This window comes from Coptis chinensis, chromosome 7 (genome assembly GCF_015680905.1).
Source record: "Coptis chinensis isolate HL-2020 chromosome 7, ASM1568090v1, whole genome shotgun sequence".
Taxonomy (NCBI): domain Eukaryota; kingdom Viridiplantae; phylum Streptophyta; class Magnoliopsida; order Ranunculales; family Ranunculaceae; genus Coptis; species Coptis chinensis.
Genome location: NC_141462.1, coordinates 69,220,776 through 69,246,485, shown reverse-complemented (window position 1 = coordinate 69,246,485; position 25,710 = coordinate 69,220,776). Strand labels below are relative to the sequence as shown.

Here is a 25,710-nt window from a genome sequence, read left to right as displayed (position 1 = left end):
TCACAAGCATACTTGAACAGACATTATTCACATCAAAGATAACTGCAGGTTCACCAATTCATACATTTCTTCATAATATGTTCTTGTTCCCAGTATAACGGTGAATAATAATAAACAGCTACGTTTGAGAAAAGGCAATTTTCTCTAAATCATTAAGATTCGGAATGTCTAGTGTGCATCATAATGACTGTCTATCACACTCAGCCTAGTCATGCAACACGGTAAGACTGTACAGTCTTATGTATTCCAAGGCAACTTTTGTTCAACCCGTATACATACATTGATACATAGAACTAATGATTACTGGAAACAAATACATGATTATGCTGTTTGGACCAACTGTGCTGTGTTAGATCACTAGTTACTTGGTAAGTATTTACAAACTTCCTATTCGAAAAATTTCATCAAACTAAACTTTGGCTCAAGTAAAGTAGTTTGAACTTCCAGAAAACAAGTCATCACCAATCCTACTTAGAAGCAACACTTCTTTGGACAGTAGACACGCCGTCTACAAATTTGGTCCGGAAAAGAACATTGGCATTATTAAACATCCCTTCCTTCAGAGAGACCACAATAAACTGCACCACCAGAAAACAGAACATGAGGCAAGACTATCACATGATACTTCATCTCTAATAATACTCCCATAAACACCAGGTTGTATAGTTAAATATCAAAGTATTAGTATACAACGCTCTACAACATCCGTATACCAAGTCACATTGACACAGTCAAACAAGTACGGAGAGTCCGAAACGACGACCTATATGAAGTCAGACACATGAGAGGGCATGTCCAGATTTTTAGTTTAGTCCCACATGGGATGTGTGAAGCCTTGGAATATGGTTTAAAAATTCATGGGCCTCTCCATTCTTCACCAATTGGTTTTGAGTTGGATGCTCCAAACTTTAACAGAGAAGTCGATGGATAACTACTCGGCTCTTATCTCAGGGCCCTTCCTTTTGCTACAGTAATCCTAGGGTTCTTGCTATTGGCTGAAATTATATCCATACACCATTTGCATACTACTGGGCATGCTAAATCTGTGCAGCAAACCCAGGAGTAAGAAGGCCAAATTCTTCTTACATTTTAAATATTTCAATCAAGCATCTAAAGAAAGCAATTATTGTACTTATAGGCTTTAAAGTTTTTGAAAACAGGGCCTCTGCCCTCTAAGAAACTCAACCAGACTCCGTAAATATGATTCAGAAACCTAAGAATCCAGCTTCACATTCAACAGACATAATTGTCAAACCTGAGAATGTGGAAAGTGACTTTTGATCATCCTTCCAATGTTTTGTGTATGGCTTAGATCAAGAGCTGCATCTACCTGTGAAAAAGAACCAGGCAAGACAAGGAACTTAGGACAAAAAAAATTAAACATATTCAATTGCAATACAAACTTGATGCCAGTTCTGTGCATAATAGCACAATCAAAATTAAGAGAAAAGCTATGGTTGCAATATTGATGAAAAAGGATCTTTAAAGCATAATTTACTTTGGGATAAAACAAGCTCATCCATAACCGTATTCACCCTTCTTGTCAAACATCCCGGAAAAAATATACATAACTGAAATACTTCTGTTCAAAATAATGCATTATCTACACCATGGATGTGGTTTGCGAAACCTACTCCAGTGAACTAAAGGCCACATAAGAATTTAGAAGTTGCTACATCCTAAACACACAGGAAGTTGGTGAGTTTTTGTATGTCAAGAATGTATTATTCAAGAACTGAAGGACGGTTAAAAACATGTTCGCTGATGTTGAGAATGTATTCATTCTAAAAGTGGTGTCCATAGGAAAACGAATCTAACTTGTTAGATGTACTCATAAAGCTTCCATTGAACGCTTTGTACAGGAGTAATATACCAAAGAGGCAAGTGTGCACAACAGAACAAGTCTAAGATGCAATCATCAAAATTTTCAGGTCAAGACAGAAAAGGGGGAAACTGTGAAAGGTCAACCGCATCAAAGTGTGTCACAAAGCTCTCAAATTCAACTCTATATTGTTACAGAAAATATATAAAGGCCCAAACCCTAACAATTAGGTCAGGCCGCCAGACAATTACCACTAAATTTAGAATAACATTGTCAAAGGATATCATTCATTTAAAGTTCCAGGAATGCTTTCAAAGGCTAATGTAACATAAATGTCTATACACTTCATACCTCATCAAGAATATAAAGTGGTGCTGGTTTAAAGAGAAGCAAAGCCAAGATAAGAGAAAGTGCAAGAAGAGATCGCTGCCCTCCACTAAGTTCTGACAAAGATTGCTTCCACACGCTACCAAATGCAACACGGACCTCAAGACCATCTAAGAAGCTACATCCTTCAGGTGGCTCTAGCTTTGCCATTGTACCCGGTAATAGGGTAGAGAAGATAGACCCAAAATCACTACACAGGAGTACAAATAAAATTGTAAGTAGATCAAGCTTAACAAAACAAATAGCAATATATAATACAATAATAATACTCACACCAATAGAAATTAAACAAATTGAAAGCAAAGAGCGCAGACATAACTTACTTGTTAACTTTGACCCATGTAACGTGTAGCGTTTCCTTTTTTTTCTCATCTAGCTCTTCAATCACCTTCCTGATTTTTGACTTGTCGTTCTGTACAAGATAAACTGTTTACTAAGAATCTGAACTTTGAGTATGCAAAATATCACACACTTAGAAAAAACAAACAAACCTCAATAATGTTTTTCTTGGATATTAATTCATTATATTCATCTTCTGCCTTCTCAAACATTGCCATGACTTTCTTGTTCACCCTCTTCTCAAGTCTTCATTGAGGGAAGATAAACATAATATTAGCATCATTAACAACGCATGTGCAGTGCCATTCATTTCTTTCAAACAAAAGTGCTCCAATGCCTATTATTCATTGAATACATGGAAATAGAAAAGCTAACTCTTCATAAAAAGCTGGAAACAGCCAAAGTAATGAAACACATACTCTGATTGCTCAGCTTGCAAAATTTCCAGTTTTCCCCTTGCCTCATGAGGGTTGCAGGATGAGAAATCATAATCAGTTCCACTTTTTCCAAACAATTGTTTCTCACTTGCGATCCAGGTATGCTTCTCAAGTAGCTTATCTACCTTAAAAGAACAGTCTTTCTGTTCCATCTCCATCCGTTTTACCTGTAAAATGTAACAAAAAGAAAATAATCTAGAGAAGTTAGAGAGAAAATTTAAACGCATCCATTTTTATTTCTAAACCTAAAAATAATAGACAAAATAATTACAACAGAACCTCATTTTCCATTTTTTTCTTCTCAAGACTTTCTTCGCCTACTTTACGCTGAAGCTTCTGTTGCTCCTTGAAAATGATGTTTATTTCAGAATCACGTTCTTTTATCTTTGAACGGATCAATCTGAATTCAGATTCAGCTTGATCATGATCATTCTTTAAGTTACTAACCTGCGCAAGAATACAGAAAAAGGTTAAAGTTCCAACCACTTCCATGTACTGTTGAAAACGCCAAAGTCTACCTTGACTTTAAGTTCATCCACTTCAGCTTTGAGAGCATTAATCTGTGTTTCAAATGAAGACAACTGATTTTCCATGGAGGCATGTTCTTGAATGATAGCTTCCTTTTCCATAATAAGCATCTCCCTTTTATTTTCATGTCCCTATATTAGCATGGACAGGTAATGGAAGGAGAAAACAAATTGGATCAGACAGTTAAAATGGTTGCTTCTCTTTAACTTCTCCAACAGCAGGAAATAATCTTATTACTATTTTTGACATCATGTGTGTCAGAGCTTACTATAACAAAAAAACATCACTTATAATCCCACCAAAAACACCCAGTTCCTCTCAAAACGGAGGCCAAAAAATGAGTTAAAGGAGTAGAGAAAGGTCTGACTAGGATTTAACAAACCAGGGAAAACACAATTTACATAGAAAGGAAACACTGACCTTGAGTTCTGTTAAAGATGATTGCATGTGCGCTCTTGTTGTCTTAATTTTATTGTCCAGATCTGTTAGCCTGCCCTCTCGGGTATTACCATGCTCTTTGACAGATTTTTCAAGCAATTTCACGGTAGAAATACAGTTTTGATAAAAATGCTGCTTTTCTTTTTCATCCTGTTTTGCATTTTCAAGGTCCTGCTTGATCATTTTAACCAGCTCCCCTAGCTACATTAAACAGGGAAAGTAACAAACATTAGAGCATAGCATCCAAATTAAAACCAATAGACTAGAGAATGAGAACTCCAAGTATCAATGTACTGGAAGGTTTAAAAAGTCGATATGCTACTAAAGTTTAAAAAGTCAATAGAACCTTATGATGCTCATTTTGCTCAGCCCTGCTCTGGAACAACGAGAGATCATAAGACTTGAGTTCCAGCTGTGATTTGAGCTCCATAAACTTCCTTTGAACAGGAAGGAGTTGAGTAATCTGCAAAGTTGACCCACAAAAGAAGCATATTATGGAAAACAAAATTGAAGAGGACTAATCCTTTTTTTTTGCATTTTGTTAAAGAGCCTCCCACCACAGAAGATCATGCATCTGGTAGTAATAGAAGTTATGCAAAATATACAGAGGGAGTGTGTTAATGATAGGAATTTACTATTAAAGATCTAAATCTAATATTCCAGTATAGTTAAATTTCCTTTCTCTATGCACAGTATATAGAAGTAAGACAAAAAGATACACATAAAATTATGAAATAGAGTTAAAATTATTACGTCAAGATAGGTGATGCAAACAGATAAAAATGGCTACAAGCTAGAATCAAGCCTAAGATACCTCACATATGACTTAATTAATAAATTTCACTGTGTTCAATATGCTTTTAAAAATTATAGCTCTAGTATAAGTTCATAATTAAAACCTGTATTTTAGAGATGTTCTCAATGTTTTTACCGTTATTACTTATCAAATATTATTTAACTAAAAACTGGATTTTCCCCTAAACTCATTAGTAAAATGTAAACCAATTAAATTCATACATCAAAAGTAATATAATAAAGCATCCATAAGCTTTCTCCTATCTTAAGAGAATCCTACCCGTTTAAAACATGAGGAAGATATGTGAATGAGTGCCAAAACCGCTAGGATTGCCTTCACCTAGTATCTATTGTTTCATTCCTAAAACATTGACACAGAGACGCGTGTTGGTGTCCGACACAGCCACCTATACGAAGTAGGACCCCAGGGCACAGCTAAATATCTAAAAGGCTATTACTGTTCTCTATTTAGACAACGAATTACTGGGCTCAAGACCTTAAAGCAGCCTTACAAATAGATAACTATGAAAGTGGTAAATCATGGAGTTGTAACTATGTTAATAGATTATTTTCTTAGTCTTTTAGGGTATAGGAGAAACCCTAGTTTGAAATCATATGTGTGATTTTTTTAAGCGTATGAAGTGTTCATGTCATTTAGTTAATATGTAGAGATAATCCCCTTACTAGTTGCAACTAGACATGACCCCTCGTTTTCAAAAAAACCTTAGACAAGGCCTTTCAGATTGGCCAACCAAGTCAACTCACCTTAACTGTCATCTTCCAGGGCAAGGCAGATGAAATGTCTCATACCCTTATCGGCGTGTACACTAGGACATGTCACCATATAATGATATGTTTCTAATCCGTTAAAAAACCAGACTTCATCTTGTCCAACAGTGGGAGGATATGTCTGATTATATACTTATATCAGTAAGGGGTTATTTCTAATTTTAACTTGTATTTGCTTTTTTCCCACATTTGACACGTGTCACCATTAGAAACCTGGGGGGTCATCAAGGTTGAGTGAAGCGACAGTTGTTGTTTATCTTCTGCCTATATTCAACCACCGCCTCCTCCAAACAAACACCACCACCGCCAAATCATTAAAAAACAAACTCAAACCTTTAAATTTACAGTTGAATTTCACAAATTAAAAATCAAATTAAAACAGTAACAGTGAAATCTAGGTTGAACTTCTGAACTCGAACTCACACCCATTCTGAGAACCACTTTGACTTGGATTTGAACTGAAATTGCTAGATCTGAAGTAATCCATAAAAATTAGAGTTTTGAACTTGTTGATTTGAAGAAACACTGATTAGACTAAAAATATGAGGAAATTAGTCAACTAAAGCTTTTACTCTTAGTGTGAAATGAACAGTACCGCAGATTTTGAATGGAGTTTGAGTATCTAATGTTTAAAGATTCATGGATAAAAATGATTAGACAAATCCCCCAGTGTAGGTAAGAATATAAGGTTGACCCCCCCACCCCCACTTCCATGATTGTTAAATGCATTTCTTAAGATGGTGACATGTGTCCTAGTGTACCAGCCCTGGTCTTGCAAAGGGGATCTTTTGAGTAATTACACTCCGATAAGGCTATTTTGGACTGTCCCAACAGCTTTTACCAAGATGATAATGTGTCAGTCTGGGTGTCATGTCTAATTGCTACTAGTAATAGGGGTTATATCTACATCACCATAAATTTCTTATTGCTATTGAATACGAGATGAAGAAGAAAATCTAGAGAAAAGAGTATACGGCCTTCATTAGTTTCGGTCTTCTCTCACATATCTTTATATAGGAAATTATTTGGGTTTACATCCTAGAAACCCCCTCACGAAACGTCCCTTAGAACTCTAACAATCATCATTCATGAACTGCCAATATATAAAAAGCCAAGGAAAAATAGAAAATGTGTTACAAGTAGCAAATCAACCTTATCAGTTATCAAAAGATGGTTGCAACAATTAGATTAATGCTAGGATGTACAAATACAAGGTGTATGAATTGGTGAGAGAAGTATGAGACTCATTTTTTGGGTTCAAATATGTATGGAGGGATTTGAGAAAATATCTCTACCTTGTTTTTAATTTCTCGTAATCTTGATTCGTGGATGGAAAGCTTAGATTCTGACTCTGACAACGCATGGAGTTTCCTTAACAATTCTCCGCCACCTCTATGGACAGAAGTGCTCAAATCAGAAGAGTAAAGCGATAAAACTTCTTACCACACTGTAAGACTGTATCACAAAAATAAAACCAGATAATAGCATAACTTAAACAGATAACGAGTCCTAATATGGCTTACTTGCGGCTACCACCAGTGAGGAGACCACTAGGCTGAAATTTATCACCTTCAAGAGTTACACTTGGTGTACGAACTTCCCTACTAAAAGCAACCTGCGCATAGTTTAACAGAATGATAATTAGATATTACAATAGCGCAAGTTAATGATTTCCTAACCTTGTCCAAGATGGTAACCATGATGATATCACATACAAGGCTGTTGACGAGAAAATAATTTGTTTACTCTTTACCCAAAGTAAAAATAATAGTGTGATGAGCATGAAAACTTTCTTGTGCTCCCCCTCACACTCTCAAGAACTTTAATCTTCAAAATCCAATTTTGGACTAACTTCAACAAGTCCACAACCCATATAGCTACGAGATGTATATCTCAAACGTAAGCATTTATTCTACTTGAACCATGGGTTGGGATTTGTCCCTAAGCTTTTTGAGTTCCATCACATCCCTCACCATTAATAACCTATGGAAAACATAAACATAATAGTATCTCTAGTGTAATTATTATCTGCCTAAAATATACTAACAGGAAACAATGTAATACTGGTAACCAAGTGACCATGACATGAGTATTTGCATCGTTGCCTGACATTGCATCAAAAGAGCAATTTGGTGCGTATTAAGTATTGCATACATATCTATCCAGAAACTGTTTGCATAAGGGTTGTCCGTGTATCTAATACACACGTTGGTTTGTCTAAATGGAACTTTTCAAGTGTTGAGATGTTTAGTATCCCACATCGGATGTTTAAAACTTTGCAATATATATAGTATATAAGTTCCTGCTCCACTCTTCACCAATCAGTTTTGAATTGGATGCTCCCAAAGGTTAAGATGGTATCAGACCAGGCTATTGTGTTTGGCCCAAAGGGCCCGTTTATTCCACGCCCCCCAAGTTTGCTAACCCAAGTAATGCCACATATGAGGGAGACACGGGGGGATGTTTAGCATACACCCACATGGGATGTTTAAAGCTTTGCAATACAGTATACAGTAGGTAAGTTATAAGGCCTCTCCACTCATCACCAATTGGATGAGTTGGATGCTCTCAAAGTTTAATATCAAGCATATGAAGTGTCCGTGTTAAAAAGAATGAAAACCATACCAAATTTCATAACAACAAAAAACAATTGAAACATAAGTTATGACTTATGAGTACTCAAAATAAATTAATGGCTGTGATAATTGGCTAATTCTAAGTTTTAAAGACACATTGAAACCATGCAAAATTTATTTCTCAGTCATCAAACCATCCCATAGTTTCATGTAAAATAGAGGTCACAAATTCCAAATACACATCACTAGGGAAAAATCCTAAGCTGGATTACGTCTTTCAAATCAAGCCACTAGAAACCTATTATTGTGATTCAAATCATTCAACACAAATTATAACAACACAAAAAGGCTTCTAATTTTGTTTGGAATGAGTAGTGGCTTCCCTGAGAGCTGTCAAGAAGCAGCTTTAGCAATCTATCAAACCAAAATCTAAAAAGGAAAAAAGAGAGCCTAATTATGAACCAAAAAAAAAAATCCTTGGAAGATTTTACAGAAAAAGAAAATATTGCAATTCAGATAATCCAAAAACTTTATCCCATATTCATGTAAGGAACAATTATAGAAAAAGGAAAATAAATAAATAATAAGTCACGTGTGAATGAATTTCAAAATAAACGTTCATTTATAAGAAAGTATACCTCTTTTGCAGCGTCGGTGCTTCTGCAAATAAAGGTTGAACCGAACACATACTTCATTGCTTCCTGCAAAATAAATTGCTTCTAGTCAGAAAAAAAATTATTATAAGTGTACATAATTATCTTCATTAGACCACCTACGCTTCACAGTGCACGATGATAAGCATTCAGAAGATTTACTAGGAGACAAACATTATCTCATACAGAAAACAACTAATATCGCATATCATGCATATATACATAAAGAATCAAAGAAGAATAAGTGGGAGGGATCAGTGACAAACTAGTTTGAGTTCTAAAAAGTAAAAACCATCTTCCTGGTGTCCATTACAGATGAGCCAAATTATAATCCTAGTTGAAGATGATCACCCCACCATGTAAATCATAATGACACATAGTTCCACTCTATAGTCACTAGTTATGCCAAAAGAGGGTTGAGCCATAACAAAATAGAGCCTTTTTGTTTTTCAATTAATAAGTTTTGAATCATCGAAGAGAGCATTAGTGGGTTTAGATGACAAGCACTATATGGATGGGGTAGGCCTTAGATAGGCAGGATTTGTCTTTAAAGGGGATGGTATGGGGTAGGGCTGAGGCTTTTTTATTATCCAAACTTTAAAATTACATGACTATGGATGTAGGGGGCTGTAGGCCTTTCTCCTTAGTTACTGGCTGAATGATGTAATCTTTACCTATTTTTATCAACTAATTAAAAATAAAAATCAGAAGCGAGTTGAATCGATAATTGAAAACCAAATAAAGTGCAAGCTACCTTTACATCTTCCTCATAACCAACCAAAGAAAGCGCCAGTTCTGCATTACCATCACCAACCTGAAAACAGGCATAGATTTCAGCAAGAAGGCAAGATTAAATACTGAAAAACAACAGATGAAATAACACTTACCAATCTGACAGCAGCTTGTTGAACTCTTGGTGGAATGGTATGAGATTGGATTTTGTTCAATGGTATTAATGTCACTCTTCTCTCAAGTTCTCCACTTCTGAGAAGTTGCTTTCCAGTAAGTTCCGAGTCTACAACAACGTCATATAACTTGCCTCCGGCAGTAACCTGCCAAGAATTTAGGGGTGAGGCAAACAAGTGTCACAATCAAATCTTTTGGTGAAAATAGAAAGACAAAATGGCAGACGAAAAAGAAGACTAGGATCATCCGCAAGACAAACCTCCAAAGCTGTTGTTGTGGAACTATCCTTTACTTTGATGAGTTTTGCCACAACACCCTTCACTTTTGACCTATCAAAATTGTCAACAGGATCTCGGTATCTGAACTTTACATTTCGCAACTCTCCAGAAAGAGAACGAACTTCATCCGTCAACTTCTCCACCACCTTTGACTCTGCTTCACAATCCTGAGATAGATTACAAAGAGCTAAGTTCAGATGACCTACTCCAAATACATATTAACAAATGTTTCCATAAAATTTGTGTGATTGGAGCATATTTAGTAAGAAAGAAATTAACCTTTTGAAGAGCTTCCAGCTGACCCTCTTCATAAGGAACAGATGTTAGGGAAACTTTAACATCCTCCACAGCCTTTCTTCTAATATTAAGCTCATTCTCAACCGACACGGCTTCTTCACGCTTTGACATCAACTGTTTCTTTTTCTCTGATAACTCCTTTTCACAGTGGCTTATTTTTATTTTAAGCTGCTTCAGTTCAGTTTCAGCACTCCCAACTGCAGCTTTTGCATCACCAAGTTGATCTTCAAGGCACTTCTCGTCATCTCCGCTGCTCTTACCAGCTAAGATACCCTTTCAGTAGTAAACATTATTAACGTCATTTCCTCTGAAGGTAGTTCCATCATAGTATTGCACCATTGTACATGCAAGATATGAAAGATAATATAACTTACATTGTAGCAACATATTGAAAAGACTCACCTGGTATTGTTTTTCATACTCTTCTAAACTCTTGGAGAGATCGTCGACTCTCTTTTTCAGATCAGCTGCTCCATCCTCAGATTTTTTAACAGCAGCATTCCTCTCTTCAATAGATGTTTCAATGTCTTTAATATTTTTAGCGGCCTGTAAATACAGCAGGTATGAGCACAGAAAGTTGTAATTATCAAATCTGTATCCCCTACTACTGGCTAGAAAGTACATAAGGAAAATAGCATTACAGAACACCAAATTAAATCAACATGGAAACAGATAATAAGAACAGCCTTGCCTTTTCAGCATTCTTTTGTTCAGTCTTCAATGAATCTTCCTGATTTGTCAGTACAGATGTTTCTTTTACAAGATCACGAGCAAGAGAATCTACTTTCTCCGATAGTGTTTTCACCTCGCCACCCGCCATCTTATCTTTTTCAATTGTCAAAACAGTTATCTTTGTTTCCAAATCCTGAATCTCTCCCTGCATCCTTGCTGCGTCATTATCTATCTCAGCAATCTTAGCCTTGACTTGTTCCACTCCATTTAAAGAATTGTCTCTTTTCTTCTCCGCCTCGACAAACTCAAAAGCAACACAAAACCTTTTAAGTCTGTCCAACTCCGTGTTCCCATTAGCCCACTTCATATACTGCATCTTCTCTCTCCTCAGTTTCTCCAAAGCAGGTAGAATCTCCTGATCAAGAAGCTTATCAATTTCATCAACCTTACTCTGCTTCTTCTCAAGTGTCTTCAACGCATCCTCCTTTTTCGTCTCGTACATTCTAGTCCCAGCTGCCTCTTCAAGCATTGACAAAATTTCAGGCGGTTTCATATTCAAAACCTTAGTTATCCTCCCTTGCATTATAAGAAAATGTGGATTGTTCACATTAAGCTGCACTGAATGAAATAAATTCTGCACTTGCTTCGGCTGCGCAAGCCGCCCATTTATAAGATACTTATTCCTCCCACCCACTACAATCTACATATCACACAAAAAAATAAAAATAAATAATAATAAATGGGGCAAAATGGTAAAACCCTAAGTAAATAAAAGTTACCTGACGAGTGACGGTAATTTCGTGACTGTCTTCATACCCTAACGGACTACGATTCCGGTCCGAATTATCAAACAGGACTGAAACAGTGGCTTTAGTAATGCCAGCTTGACCTTGTTTATAAACAAGTTCTTGTAAATTAGATGCTCTAACTTGTTGCAAATTAGTAATACCTAGTACGAAACAAATTGAGTCGAGAATGTTTGACTTTCCTGAACCGTTTAACCCGGTTATTGCATTGAAGTATGGATCGAAACCTGGGACTACTGTTCTTGTTGCGTAGGATTTGAATCCTTCTAGACATACTTCTTTGATGTACATTTTCCTACTTTTGAGTCGAGCACTAGGGTTGGGGGAATTGGAACAAAAAAAAAAAAGCGGGAAATGAAAGTTGAATTTTGGGATTGGGTCTTTGTCAAGTGGGTGAAGGCCATTTAAAGGAAAACGAACACGTGTTGGTTGTTTGGGAACAGATATTCAACAACCGGTTGTAGGGATTATCGTCTACAACCGTTTATATTCAACAATGAAATTGCATTACATTTTATTATAAACTCATACATGGACACAAAACGAGATCCACAAAATAAGAAAAATTGTACAGATACAATGGATCTAGATAACAGATCCACCATTGACCCTTATGATTTGCCCATTAATCCATTCACCAGCATCACTAGCCAGAAAACCAACCAAAGGTGCAATATCATTAGTTTCACCAATTCTACCTAGAGGACAACCATCAGCCACTCTCTTAATCATTTCTTCAGTCTTACCAGCATAAAACAGTTCAGTTGCTACAGGCCCTGGTGCAATACAATTAGCAGTAATACCAGTTCCCTTAAGTTCCTTGGCCAAAATTTTGATCATAGTCTCAACAGCTGCTTTTGATGCTGCATAAGCACTATATCCTGGATAAAGTGATCCCACCAAAGATGATGTAATTGTCATAATCCGTCCACCACCGCCACGTGTCAATCGATTAGCAGCCTCTCGACAACATAAGAATGCACCTCTTGTATTGACACTAAAAGTCGTGTCCCAATCTTCTACTGTTGTATTGGCTAATGTAGGATACTTAGAATCTAGGACACCTGCACAATTTACTAGAATGTATGTTTGTGTACCAAATGCCTTTTCGGCTTGGTCGAATAAGGACTTGACTTGATCTGGATTTGAAACATTGGCTTGAACCGCAATCGCTTGAGGGTCTGGGTTAGAGGATGAAGAATTAATCTCGGAAGCTACGCGATCCGCTTCAGTTGGACTAGAGGCGTAATTGATTACTAATTTTGCACCAATGGATGCAAGGTGGAGAGCTATGGCACGACCAATGCCTCGTGAAGCACCAGTAACGATGGCGACACGGCCATTCAGAGGTAGCATTGTAGATTGGTTGGAACTAGGTTCAGCCATGAGCAAGTTGGATGGTGTTTAGAACTGTGTTTTGTTAATAAACATCGCTAGACGTTTATATAGGATTTTATTTTTTATTTGTATATTAGGTATGAAAACAATTGTGGAAGATTGACACATTACATTATTTATTTATTTATGTTGGACGTGGCTGGGCATGTAACGAAATTTAATTCCACAAGTGAATAGTTAGAACTACACGTCTTTTAGGATGATTGCATAAGATAACTCGAGGGTTTTTTCGTAAGAAATTTGGTCAACCTTTTGGCCGGTTTCAGCTTTCAGGAATGGCAACCACGCAACGCAAGCAGTGACCGAAGGTCGAAAGTTGCAACATTGCAATGAGTCAACGACCAAACAAATCTTACTATATTAGAAAAATCTGGGGTATGATGAATAGTTTTTTCACGTACGTCACAGGAGTATTTTAGTCATTTTCCTGTCTAATGGTATTTTCTCCCAGATTCTCGAATTTTCTCTCTCTATTCTCGGTCTCTCTCTTCTCAAGCTCTTCGCCTAAGTCTTTCTTAAAAAAAATATGGAGTATGATGAACAGTTTTTTCACGGAAAATAGGACAGGAGCTTTGGGTGAGAAACTATGATGGGTTCATGAGGCGATTCGCAGCTTTAAATGGACTTCAGAGGTTAAAGGTTTAGTCATTGCATTCTCAGGCAAGTGTTTGTTTGTGTCAGTACACCTAGGAATAGAGTTGGGCACACACATAAAAACACAATTGAAGAGCGGTGAACTTCCCACAAACGCCTAGGCACTTATGCCACAATGGTTGTAGCTATTGGATTATAGTCGAGGAGTTTTGTTTCGCCCCACCAGATATATCATTGACTAAATTCTTTAATCTTTTGGTTTTACATTCTTTCTATTATATGATTGTTATGTACAAGTTCTATTATAAGTCATATTTGAAAAAAACATGTGAAAGGGCAAACTAGACATGAAAATATCCTGAACTACCTTTGTCAAATTGGTGCGTTCGACTAATGACTCATTATTATCGGTTTGTAGCATTCAATCAAATATCGTCAAGACTGTTATTCCATTCACGACTAGATTGAACCAACCAATCTTAGTTTTTGCAGTTTGTAGTCTTATCTCATGCATTTGTCTCATTTTTCTTGCTTCCTTATCCTACTTATCTATTCTCTTTTCTCTGTTTCCGCATCATATAAACGTAGTTTTTTCACTTCTCTGTGTCTCGAGACATTGTTCTCGCATTCTCACCCATTTTGCGGCCCAAACAGAAGAAACTGTTTCAGAATTGTTGGGCGTGTTATTATGGACACAGTTTAATTCACTTGTGCTCCGAATATATGGATAACTCTGCCCAAGAAAACTCATTGGTACTTAACATGATTAATGATCGTCGAGAGCGACAAAGACTGAGGCAAAAAAACCGTCGACAAAACATGGCTGAAGAACAACTTTCCGCACACAGAGAACGTGAACGCGAATGTGAACGTCTGCGTCAGCGAGAGAGAAGACGATGAATGACTGATGAACAATGATTTGTTGAATGGCAACGGTATCGTGAATACTATAAACATCGAAAGAATGCTTCGACTGTTGACCGAGTTCAACACGGTCATGGTACACCACAAAAAGGACCGAGCCAACTACATTCCCAAGATAGTCAGGTTTCACAGCATTCAGATAATTGATTACTTAGGTTCCGCTGTATTTGATTATTTATAAATACCATTTGCATTTGTATAATTGTCTATTTATATTTTCCTATATATAGTGTTGAAGAATTGAACCAAATTCAGCCCCAAGAAAAATCTATCCAACCTGACACTCAACGTTTACAGCCTTCAGGTAATTAATTATTTGATTTATACTGCATATGTATTTGATTAAACATATCTATTTAGACTTTGATATATTTAGTTTTGTATTGTTAGCTTTTGTTACTTATGCACATTAAATTTTTTACTTCAGGTGTCACTGTTGTTGGGTATGACATAGATGCAAAACATTTGCTCTCTCTACTAAAGTAACATATTGATTCAGAATCTAGTAGATTCACTGGTAGTTATTTGCCAATCACATTGGATGTCAATGGTCACACGTTTCGGGTAAATATTGGTATGTAATGTTTTACAGATATAATTTATTTTGTTTGTTTATTAATTTATTATATTATTATTGTCAAATTATTATTGTTATTAAATTATTATTGATATTACTGTGTTTTTGATATAATAGCTGAAGTAAGATTGCCAGCGGGGACATAGCCATAGCTCTTGAAGGGACAATGAAAATAGTTTGAAATCCATTGATAATCAAGTAAGATTCTAAAATTGAATAAATGATTTTTTAAGCATTTGCCTAATCTTTTAGTAACATTTGCTGGGGGTTTTTATGATGAATCATGTGATTGGACTATTCAACTAAGAATTTCATTATGGTTTCATCCAATCTGAAATTATATATATATTTCATGTGATATGAATTGGTTATTGCTTAATATTGTGATTCATTTATGGTTAAAAACCATTTTTTAGAGCTACCAATTTTAGTTTTTTTGAATAGTCAATTAGTGGTGCTTTGGGGGGCCTGCTTTGAGAAAATCATTATTGACCATTTGTGTTTTACATTTTTTGATGCTCCTATTTGTTTGATGTGTAGTTCATTTTTCTTTTGCTCAGGTGATTGCTGACAATGTTGGTGATATTACTAGGATGGGTTCCGACCTTTTTGACTCATATGTTGAGGCCTCCTTTGCTACTTTGGTTGTTGCCTCCATCTTTTCCTATAGATTCAACCATTAGTTCACTGTCATGATGTATCCATTACTCATCAGCTCTATGGGTACTATTGTCAGTCTGATCACCACCCTTTTTTGCAACCGATATATTTAATGTTGTCAAGGAAATTGAGCCTGCATTGAAGAAGCAACTCATTACATCAATTGTTTTTTATCACTATTGGAATTACAATTGTTATCTGGCATGCACTGTCATCATCCTTTACAATTTTTTATTTTGGAGAGCAAAAATTTTTGAAAAATTGGTAAGTTACTTTACATATCACGTGGTATGTCGAAGATTAGGCATGCATGGTGCGCTAAATTGATCTTCTTTGCAGGGAACTATTTTTTTGTGTTGCCATTTGGTCAATGGGTAACCTCAGTCATTGGCTTTGTGATTGAATACTCTACTAGAAATGCATACATGTTTTCTATTCTAATAAACTTTTATATATTCTTTATTATTTCTTTATCCATCCTATATCAACTCTTATTTTCCGTTCTTCTGTTGCAGCCCCGTGCTAGATGTTGATTCCTGCAGAATTGGAACTGCTACTAACATTATTTTAGGCCTTGCATTGGGATACAAATCTGTCATTATTTTGATTTTCACCATTTGCCGATGTGGTTGGCAAGAGCCACGATCCGAGAGAGCGATACTCTTGATGCTCTTTGGAATAACTCACTACGATATGTTGATTTGGTTTCTTTGGCACTCTTTGGTGCTTTTGTAAGCAAAATCTAAAATCTAAGTGCTATTGAAGCAATACTTTGAACACGGTATTCATTTGAAATCATGACCGTGCCAACTACGCCGATAAGCAGTGCATGCTTTGATCGAACATTTGTTCATGAAGTATGCATCTTTTAATTTGTTGCCCCCTACCTTAGTGAATACAATAAGTGCTACTAATTGAACTGTGTGAGAACTATTTTTCTTTCCCTTCTTTTACGTAATAAATGTGCGACTTTATACTAAAACAACTTGTTTAAATGGAATGGCGACAATGTGCTATTTAGTCAATTAGTGCATGGTGCATGATCAGCTATGTGATTGTTCTCAATCGGTATTTTTACTCTATTGGGGCGGTACTACAAGAAGTTTCCCGGGTTCATTCATCTTCCAAACCATGCGGTTCTCAATAAATCTTTTCCCTTGAGAAAACAATAATCAAAACGGTTCTCAAGTCGAATGTTAAATCTTTGGATCGGTCGGGATATAGACAAATCCAAAACCGATCCGGCTTTTCAATAATCTGAACCGGACCCACCCGACGGATATTTGAGTTAGAGCGAGGAACCGAACCGAAAACTTTTTGATTAGGATCCGATCCGTTCCGAATCAATAAGCTCAATTTCAACCCGGTGAACCGAGTTTTTAATAATTGGATCCTAATTTTCGTTATATAAATATTAAATAATTTTTTTTGCTAAACACAAAAAAAAGATATATAAATAAAAAAGGCATAATGAATGATTTGAAATCCAAATTTGTAATAGAAACCATCTTTTTATTATGTAAAAAAATATCGTAATATTACATATGTATTTTGCATATCTTATTTTGAAACTTTAAATATTGCAATGTTGTATAAGGTAATAGAAATATATGGTGGAGGAAAATTAGAAAGAATAAGACTAAAAATTTTAATTGGATTAGGCCCATAACGGTTCGGTACATACTTAATCGAGAACCGGTCCAATATGCTAACTACCTGTCCCAGACCCGCTTTTATTGGTTCGGACCGGATCGGGTATCGGTTCTTACCCGACCCATTGCCAGCCCTATCTGTCTGTCTAATACAACGTGCGCAAACACGTGCATGATGCTAGTATTTTTGAAGAATTCGGGTCAGCTCAGTGCTGGTCCGTATAAATGTAACTTTTAGCCCATGACTATTTCTCAATCCGGCCCAGCCTACGCTGAGTCCGGTGTTTGTTGTGCACGAACTCGAGTACACAGAGAATCTTAATTAGATCAAAAAGTGGGTTCGTTGCCAGGCCTGACATCATTACACGTGAGGGTGGGAACTTTAAAAAGCACAACACATTTAACCAGACTCTGTGCCACACTGCCACTTCTTCCTGTGGAGAAACCGTAATCTTATCTATGCGATACTGGAGAAGATGGAAATCAGCATAAGAATAAGATCAGGTCTGTTTTGAGCTTTAGAACGTTGGACCACTTTCAGAAAATTTGCTTTGACTGTTGCTGTTGGATTTTGATCTGGGTTTGCTTCAATTTGTTCCCGTATATATATAATACTGGAGTTATTGTTGTGAGTTAAGGTAAATCCAGTGACAACAATTTCCATCAATCTGTTCTGTGGTGTAAAGACACCTTCAAGTTGCTCATACTGCACCCTTGCATCTAGGACAACTACACCGAGAAAAATAATTAATGATTTGATGTTGATGTTAATATGTAACAAAATGGCTTTTAAGATTGAGTTAGACTATTGGACTATTGGGTTCGGTATAGTACAATATATTTCTTGTAGTATGGTTGAACGAAATGGGGCGCGGCAGTATCACAAGGAATCAGTCCAGTTTAAAAACTTTCAAGTCTTACCAACAATGTCATCGTTTTCTTAGAACTAATGTATGCATCTTAATAGGATGCTAGTACGAAACTTAATTGTCAAACAGGACTGAAACAGTGGCTTTAGTAATACCAGCTTGACCTTGTTTGTAAACAAGTTCTTGTAAATTAGATGCTCTAACTTGTTGTAAATTAGTAATACCTAGTACGAAACAAATTGAGTCGAGAATGTTTGACCTTCCTAAACCGTTTAACCCGGTTATTGTATGGAGTTATAGGTCATCAACTAGTAAGAATTGTAGAGGTTAAGAAGCATATGAGCTCAAATGAGTGTGTTAGCTTAAGAAAGTGTGTTGCTCGCGGAGAGCGTTCTCGTTGAGTTGAGCCTAGAGTTATAGGTCATCAACTAGTAAGAACTGTAGAGAGCGAGTTGTGCGTGTATTTTAATAGAAAAGATATATGACAATAATATATCTTAGGAATGATATGAATATAATAGGCTAGATTTTATCTTTCCTCTTATTCTGTTGTAATCTTTCCTCCTATTCACCTATGATTTCTCCTCTTATTCTGTAAATGATCATCCATTGTATTGCTATATAGTGTCTTCTGACAAATGAATAAACAAGAAAATCTCCTCCTTCAATGCATTTTCTTTGTTCGCACTACTATTGTAAAATGGTATCGGTGCGATTCTAAACTTGACCTTTTCCTTTATCTCAAGTCTCAACTATGGCAAATAACAATCCACCAAATTCGTCCAGTACCAACCCGTCGAGTGGAACACAAAATCCTATCAATGATGTCTCATCTCCATATTTTCTTCACTCCTCGGATCACCTAGGAACAATTCTTGTCTCTTGTCCTCTTAATGGAGAAAACTATCCCACATGGAAAAGGTCCATGAAAATGGCTCTAAATGCAAAGAATAAATTTGGCTTTGTCGATGGGACCGTCACAAAGCCAGCCACCGATCCTATGAAAATTCAAACATGGGAAAGATGCAATGATATGGTGTTATCTTGGTTACTGAATTCCGTCGATAAATCTCTGGTTTCAAGCATAATATATGCTACTACTCCGCGTGAGGTATGACTTGATCTTAACCAACGTTTTTTGCAAAGTAAAGCCCTCATATTTTTCATTTAAAGGAAGATATTGCTAATTGTCACCAAGAGCATAAATCACTTGCTCCTTACTACAACTATCTCAAATCTTATTGGGATGAGTTGGCAGATTATACAACAATTCCAAGCTGCACTTGTGGAGTCATGCCAAGGTGCACTTGTGGAATTTTTATAGAATTACAAGAATGGGAGGACAAAGAATGTGTCTATCAATTCCTTTTGGGACTCAATGACTCTTACCATCCTATACGAAGTCAGATCCTTGCATTAGATACTCTACCAAATGTCAGTAAAGTATATGCAATCATCAATCAAGAGGAGAAACAAAGACTTCTCCGTTTACCTTCACAAGTCACTTCAAAGAACATTGCCATGGTGGCTAATAAATTTTTGCCAGGTAATGGACGGACATCAAATCAATCTAATGGAAGTGGAAGAGGACGACCCTATTGTGATCACTGTGAGATCTTTGGTCATTATAAGGATAAGTGTTATGACTTGGTTGGTTATCCAGAACACTGGAACAAACAGAGAAACAATGCTAAATTAAAGGTCCAGAAAACTGGAATAAGTCGCGGAATACTACCAAAGGGACATCATCCAATTCCCGATCTTCAGCTCATAATACATTCAACAATGAAACCATATCGTCAACCACATCTAATTCAATAGTTCCTGGATTGTCAGCAAAACAATATCGTCAACTGCTTGCCTTACTCGGAAATAATGAGAATGTATCGGCCAACCTCGCTGGTAACTTGAGTTCTTTTAATTGCACTTCCTCTTTAGCATCATCTTTTTCATGGATTATTGATGGTGGTGCATCTGATCATATGACTCCATGCTTATCATCTCTTACCACTTTTACATCTACTCTACATGCTAAACCAGTCCAACTTCCTACTGGTGATGTTGCTAACATTTCTCATATTGGAGAGGTTCACCTTTCTTTTGATTTGCACCTTAAGAATGTCATTTGTGTTCCTAAATTTTAGTTCAATCTGTTATCAATTAGCAAACTAACTAAAAACTTGAACTGTGTTGCCATTTTTTCCCCTTCATTCTGTGTTTTTCAAGACCTGGCCACAAGGAAGCTGATTGGAATGGGTGAAGTACGAGATGGACTCTACCACTATATGTTGCCTAAAACCCCACCCTCTGCAATGCTTGTCAATCGCCATCACCAGTCTAGTCTTTGGCACATGCGTCTTGGACATCCATCTTTTGAGCGTTTGAATAAAATTTCATTTATTTCTCCATCTATATCTACCTTGCATTCTCATTGTGATGCTTGTATTCGTGCTAAACAAACACGAAAACCTTTCGTTTTGAGTAAAAATCATCGTAGTCAACCTTTTGAACTTATTCATTGTGATATTTGGGGTGGTTATCGAATTGCTTCTCATATTAGAGCACATTATTTTTTAACTATTATTGATGATCACACACGTTGCACTTGGGTTTATCTCATGTGCTTCAAGTCAGAGGCATGTATTTATCTTCAAAACTTTTGTAGCATGGTCAAGACTCAATTTCAACGCCCGGTTCGCACTATTCGTAGTGACAATGGGTCGGAATTCCTTTCTGGCCCTATGAAGTCCTATTATCATGAGAATGGTATTTTACATCAACTCACTTGTGTTGAAAGTCCTCAACAAAATGGAGTGGCTGAACATAAACATAGGCACCTCCTTGAGGTTGCACGAGCATTACGATTCCAAGCACACCTTCCTTTAACCTTTTGGGGGGGGGGAATGTATTCTCACTACTACTTACCTCATAAATCGAATACCCACCCCAAACCTCAATGGGAAATCTCCTCATGAGTTGCTTTTCAGCACAACTCCTACATATGATCACCTTCGCGTATTTGGTTGCTTATGTTATGCTAACACTCTCAATGTCACTCGTCACAAATTTTCTCCTCGTGCTTCAAAGTGTGTGTTCATTGGATATCCTTTCGACAAAATAAGGTATTGAGTATATGAAATTGATACTCGTCGCATTTTCACCTCTAGAGATGTCACCTTTATTGAGTATGATTTCCCATTTCAAAAGATGTCCGCTACTAGTCCTCATGCACCTGTCATTCCTACACCTATTACTCATGAGAACCAAAATAATCAATTACCCATGACACCTAGTCCTACTTCATCAACACGTCCATCATCTCCACCACGAGTCCACATCCATCATCTCCACCACCGAGTCCACATCCATCATCTCCACCACCGAGTCCCCCCCACCACCACCACCACCACCACCACTGCTACCACAACGTCCCCAGTGCAACATTGGCCCTCAAAATTATCTCAGCAATTATGTTTGTCCAACTCTTCCGAAGGGTCCATCGTCGGCTTCCTCATCTTGTCAGCCCTCAATAGGTATTCGCTACCCCTTTCTAAGTATCTTCCTCTAAACAATTTTTCTACTAATCATGTCACTTTTCTTTCATCTATTTCCAATCATCATGTACCATCATGCTTTTCTGAGGCTGTTAAATATTCTCATTGGCGTGAAGCAATGGCAGCTGAAATTGAAGCATTGCAACAGAATCACACATGGACAATTGAATCTCTCCCACTTGACAAAAATCTCATTGGGTGCAAATGGATATTCAAGATCAAATATAGGTCTGATGGAAGTATTGAACGGTATAAGACTTGCCTTGTTGCAAAAGGCTACACTCAAACTGAAGGTTTAGATTATCATGAAACTTTTGCACCAGTGGCAAAACTTGTTATTGTATGTTGTCTCTTGGCCATTGCAGCTGCTCGTGATTGGACAATTCACCAGCTAGACGTTCATAATGCTTTCCTTCATGGGGATCTCAATGAAGAGGTCTACATGTGACTTCCCCTAGGTCTTGCCAAACAAGGGGAGCAATATGTTTGTCGTCTTCGCAAATCACTTTATGGCCTCAAGCAGGCTTCTCGCAATTGGTTTGCGAAATTCACTTCAATTCTTCATGAAGCTGGATATAAGCAATCTAGTGCAGATCATTCCCTTTTTACTCTTTCAGCTGGCATAGTCTTTACTTTTGTACTTGTCTATGTCGACGACATTATTGTGGCAGGAAATAATCTCTCCTATATCACACACTTGAAGAGTTTTCTCCATACCAAGTTTCATATTAAGGATTTGCGTCCTCTCAAATATTTCTTAGGAATTGAAGTGGCTCGTTCACCGAAAGGTATTTTCTTAAGTCAGAGGAAATATGCACTTGACATTCTACATTGGTGGTCATCTTGGCTCCCGACCTGCTCTTTTTCCTATGGAACAACACCTTCGCCTCTCAACTGATCAAGGAAATCTACTTCTTGATCCCAATATTTATCGACGACTAGTTGGAAGGCTAATCTATTTAACCATCCCTCATCCTGACATAGTTTATGTCGTCAATATCTTAAGTCAATTCATGAGCCAACCTCGCCAACCCCATTACGATACTGATATTCGTGTCTTGCGCTATCTGAAGTATTCACTAGGCAAAGTCATACTTTTACCCTCTGCCAACTCATTTCAACTCTCAGCCTATTAAGATTCTGATTGGGCTAGCTGTCCCATGAGTCGTAGATCTACTATAGGATACTTCATAATGTTGGGTCAAAGTCCCATTTCATGGAAGACTAAAAAGTAGACCACTGTATCTCGCTCTTCCGCTGAAGCCGAATACCGCGCCATGGCTACTACAACATGTTAAGTGGTTTGGCTTAAGAAGTTGTTCCATGACCTTTGTGTTCCTCATACCCACCCAGTGCACCTCTATTATGATAACCAGGCATCTCTCCATATTGCTGCTAATCCGCTTTTCATGAAAGAACCAAACACATTGAAATTGATTGTCATTTGGTCCGTGAAAAGTTACTGTCAAAACTCATCTCCACTTGCCATGTCTCTAGTCACCAACAACTTGCAGATATATTCACCAAGGCTCTTGGACGAGAACACTTTCATCGCATCCTTTGCAAATTGGGCGTTACGGATCTCCAAGCTCAACTTGAGGGGGAGTAATAGGAAAGATATATGACAATAATATATTTTAGGAATGATATGTACATAATAGGCTAGATTTTATCTTTCCTCTTATTCTGTTGTAATCTTTCCTCCTATTCACCTATGATTCCTCCCCTTATTATGTAAATGATCCTCCATTGTATTGCTATATAGTGTCTTCTAACAAATGAATAAACAAGAAAGTCTCCTCCTTCAATGCATTTTCTTTGTTCACACTACTATTGTAAAATGTTTGGAGATTGTACTTACCAGCTTTGATACTGAAGAGTCGTTTATACATGGTAACAACAATAATAGTAAAAACACAACAAAAATGAAAAAGAACTTTATTGATAAAATTTCTTTAAAGAGTAAGTGTTCCATGGATGTGGTAATGCTTGACCATCCTGTGTTTTGATCCAATAGGCACCATTGCCAACAACTCGCTCTACTATGTAAGGGCCTTCCCATGTTGGTGCCAGTTTGGAGTCATCCTTAGTCTTTTCAGGACTAAGTCACTAGGCTGAAAAGATCGAGGATTGACTCGCTTATTGTATGAATTCTTTTGAGTCTGATGATAAGATGCCACTCTGATGGTTGCTAGGTCGCGACGATCTTCCAATAAGTCGACCTCTCGAGCGAGAACGAAGTCATTGTGCCTAAATTCAACGAGCTCTGACCGAGTTGTGGTGACTGTCAGTTCGGTAGGAATAACGGCTTCCGTGCCATAGCATAGTGAAAATGGTGACTCGCCTGTGCTAGAACGAGCTGTAGTTCGGTGAGCCCATAGGATGTTCTTTAACTGATTTGGCCATTGGCTCTTGTTCTTTTCAATCTTTTTCTTCAAATTTTCCAAAATTGCTTTGTTGTTAGCCTCTGCTTGGCCATTGTTTTGGGCGTAATGGGGAGTGGAGAATGCATGAACGATCTTCCACTTTGCTAAAAATTCCTTGACTATTTTTCCTTTGAGCTGGGAGCCATTGTCCATCACCAGTGTGTGGGGTAGACCAAATCTGGTGATGATGTGTGTCCAGATGAAGTTTCTGACATGGGACTCTTTGACATAAGCTAAGGGGATCGCTTCAACCCACTTAATGAAGTAATCAGTTGCGGCTAAGACGAATTGAAAGCCAGTGCTTTTTTACGGTATGAATGGTCACATGATATCCAAGCCCCACATGTGAAATGGCCAAGGGCTGTGATGTTGATTAACTTCGCGAGCTGGCTGAATGATATTGTGGCTGAAGTTTGGCATTTGATGCATTTAAGTACGTACTTTTTGGCATCGACCTATATTCGTGGCCAGAAGTACCCTTTGCTTTGTGAGCCAAGGAGCGACCTCCATCATGGTTCCCACATTCGCCATCATGGATTTCTACAAAAATCAACTAACCTTGTTTTGGGCTTATGCACCTCAAATGAGGTCTGCCAGCAGATTTTTAGAATAGTTTGTTGTTCACCAGGTAGTAGTGACATGCCTGATATTGAACTTATTTGGCTTTGGTACGATCTTCTAGGGTTATGCCGTGTTGGATGTATTCTATGATGGGTTGCATCCAGGTTTGACTCATCTGAATGTCAGAGATTGGGCACAAGTCGCTGATTTCCAAGATGTGCTCATCTTGATAAGCAGGTCGGTCCGTTACTTCGATGAGTAATTGTCTAGGGGCGCAGTTCGGTGTTTGAGTAGCTAGATAGGCTAAACTCTCCGCGTGGCGATTCTCATCACGCAAGAAGTGGTGTATGGTGGTTGTCTTAAAAGAAGGAAGTAACTGATAAACAACTTGAAGGTATTTAGAAAGGTTACCTTTATAGGTAGGGTACTCTTTAACAATTTGGAAAACAACCGGTTGTGAGTCACTAAAGACTTTTAGCTTTTGGACACCGAGCTGTAGTGTCGTTCTAAGTCCCATAATTAGAGCTTCGTACTCCACCTCATTGTTAGAGGTCGTGAAATCGATGCGAACTACTTTCTCAACCATAGTGCCATCTGGTGACACTAGGACGACTCCGATCCCGCTTCCTCCGGGATTGCTAGAACCATCCACAAAAAGTGACCAGGCTGACTTGTCTGGCTGTTTGGTGGATGTGATATTTGTTTCTGGCTCCCAATTTAGGTCATCGATAGGAAAGTCTGCTAGAAAGTCAGCAAGTCCTTTATGAGAAGT

General features: G+C 37.4%; 3 protein-coding genes and 1 long non-coding RNA gene across 4 annotated transcripts; 2 read left to right on the top strand and 2 right to left on the bottom strand.

Moving 5' to 3' along the window:
• LOC147488589 (structural maintenance of chromosomes protein 2-1-like) lies at window positions 1-12,135 on the bottom strand. The gene is made up of 20 exons (XM_086570318.1): window positions 11,697-12,135; window positions 10,937-11,617; window positions 10,648-10,791; window positions 10,228-10,518; window positions 9,930-10,115; window positions 9,652-9,816; window positions 9,519-9,578; window positions 8,750-8,812; window positions 7,059-7,150; window positions 6,831-6,927; window positions 4,298-4,414; window positions 3,934-4,152; window positions 3,504-3,644; window positions 3,265-3,432; window positions 2,968-3,152; window positions 2,701-2,794; window positions 2,533-2,621; window positions 2,174-2,399; window positions 1,256-1,330; window positions 1-578 (listed from the first exon to the last, which is right to left on the bottom strand). Exons 1-20 carry the CDS (start codon window positions 12,012-12,014, stop codon window positions 468-470), a joined length of 3,522 nt encoding a protein of 1,173 aa, XP_086426444.1. The 5' UTR covers window positions 12,015-12,135; the 3' UTR covers window positions 1-467.
• A 34-nt stretch (window positions 12,136-12,169) lies between these two features.
• On the bottom strand, window positions 12,170-13,301 carry LOC147488588 (NADPH-dependent aldehyde reductase-like protein, chloroplastic). The gene has a single exon (XM_086570319.1). The coding sequence runs from the start codon at window positions 13,107-13,109 to the stop codon at window positions 12,309-12,311; it is 801 nt and encodes a 266-aa protein (XP_086426445.1). The 5' UTR covers window positions 13,110-13,301; the 3' UTR covers window positions 12,170-12,308.
• Window positions 13,302-13,873: 572 nt separating this feature from the next.
• On the top strand, window positions 13,874-15,958 carry LOC147488587 (uncharacterized). Its single transcript, XR_015202550.1, has 4 exons — window positions 13,874-14,943; window positions 15,067-15,213; window positions 15,334-15,414; window positions 15,777-15,958. It is a non-coding gene; the product is annotated as an uncharacterized LOC147488587 (long non-coding RNA).
• Window positions 15,959-19,328: 3,370 nt separating this feature from the next.
• On the top strand, window positions 19,329-20,218 carry LOC147488586 (uncharacterized). The gene is made up of 2 exons (XM_086574425.1): window positions 19,329-19,508; window positions 19,571-20,218. The coding sequence occupies exons 1-2, from the start codon at window positions 19,329-19,331 to the stop codon at window positions 20,216-20,218; spliced, it is 828 nt and encodes a 275-aa protein (XP_086430551.1).
• Window positions 20,219-25,710: the final 5,492 nt, after the last annotated feature.

Bases quoted from the DNA above. Each gene is read 5' to 3' on its own strand.
- LOC147488586 (XM_086574425.1), top strand. From the start codon at position 19,329: ATGGCTCTAAATGCAAAGAATAAATTTGGCTTTGTCGATGGGACCGTC. The intron at 19,509-19,570 runs GTATGACTTGAT...TTTCATTTAAAG, and splicing joins ATGCTACTACTCCGCGTGAG to GAAGATATTGCTAATTGTCA.
- LOC147488589 (XM_086570318.1), bottom strand. From the start codon at position 12,014: ATGTACATCAAAGAAGTATGTCTAGAAGGATTCAAATCCTACGCAACA. The intron at 11,618-11,696 runs GTAACTTTTATT...TGTGATATGTAG, and splicing joins AAATTACCGTCACTCGTCAG to ATTGTAGTGGGTGGGAGGAA. The intron at 4,415-6,830 runs GTAGAGATATTT...TCAACTTTGCAG, and splicing joins TACGAGAAATTAAAAACAAG to ATTACTCAACTCCTTCCTGT.
- LOC147488588 (XM_086570319.1), bottom strand. From the start codon at position 13,109: ATGGCTGAACCTAGTTCCAACCAATCTACAATGCTACCTCTGAATGGC.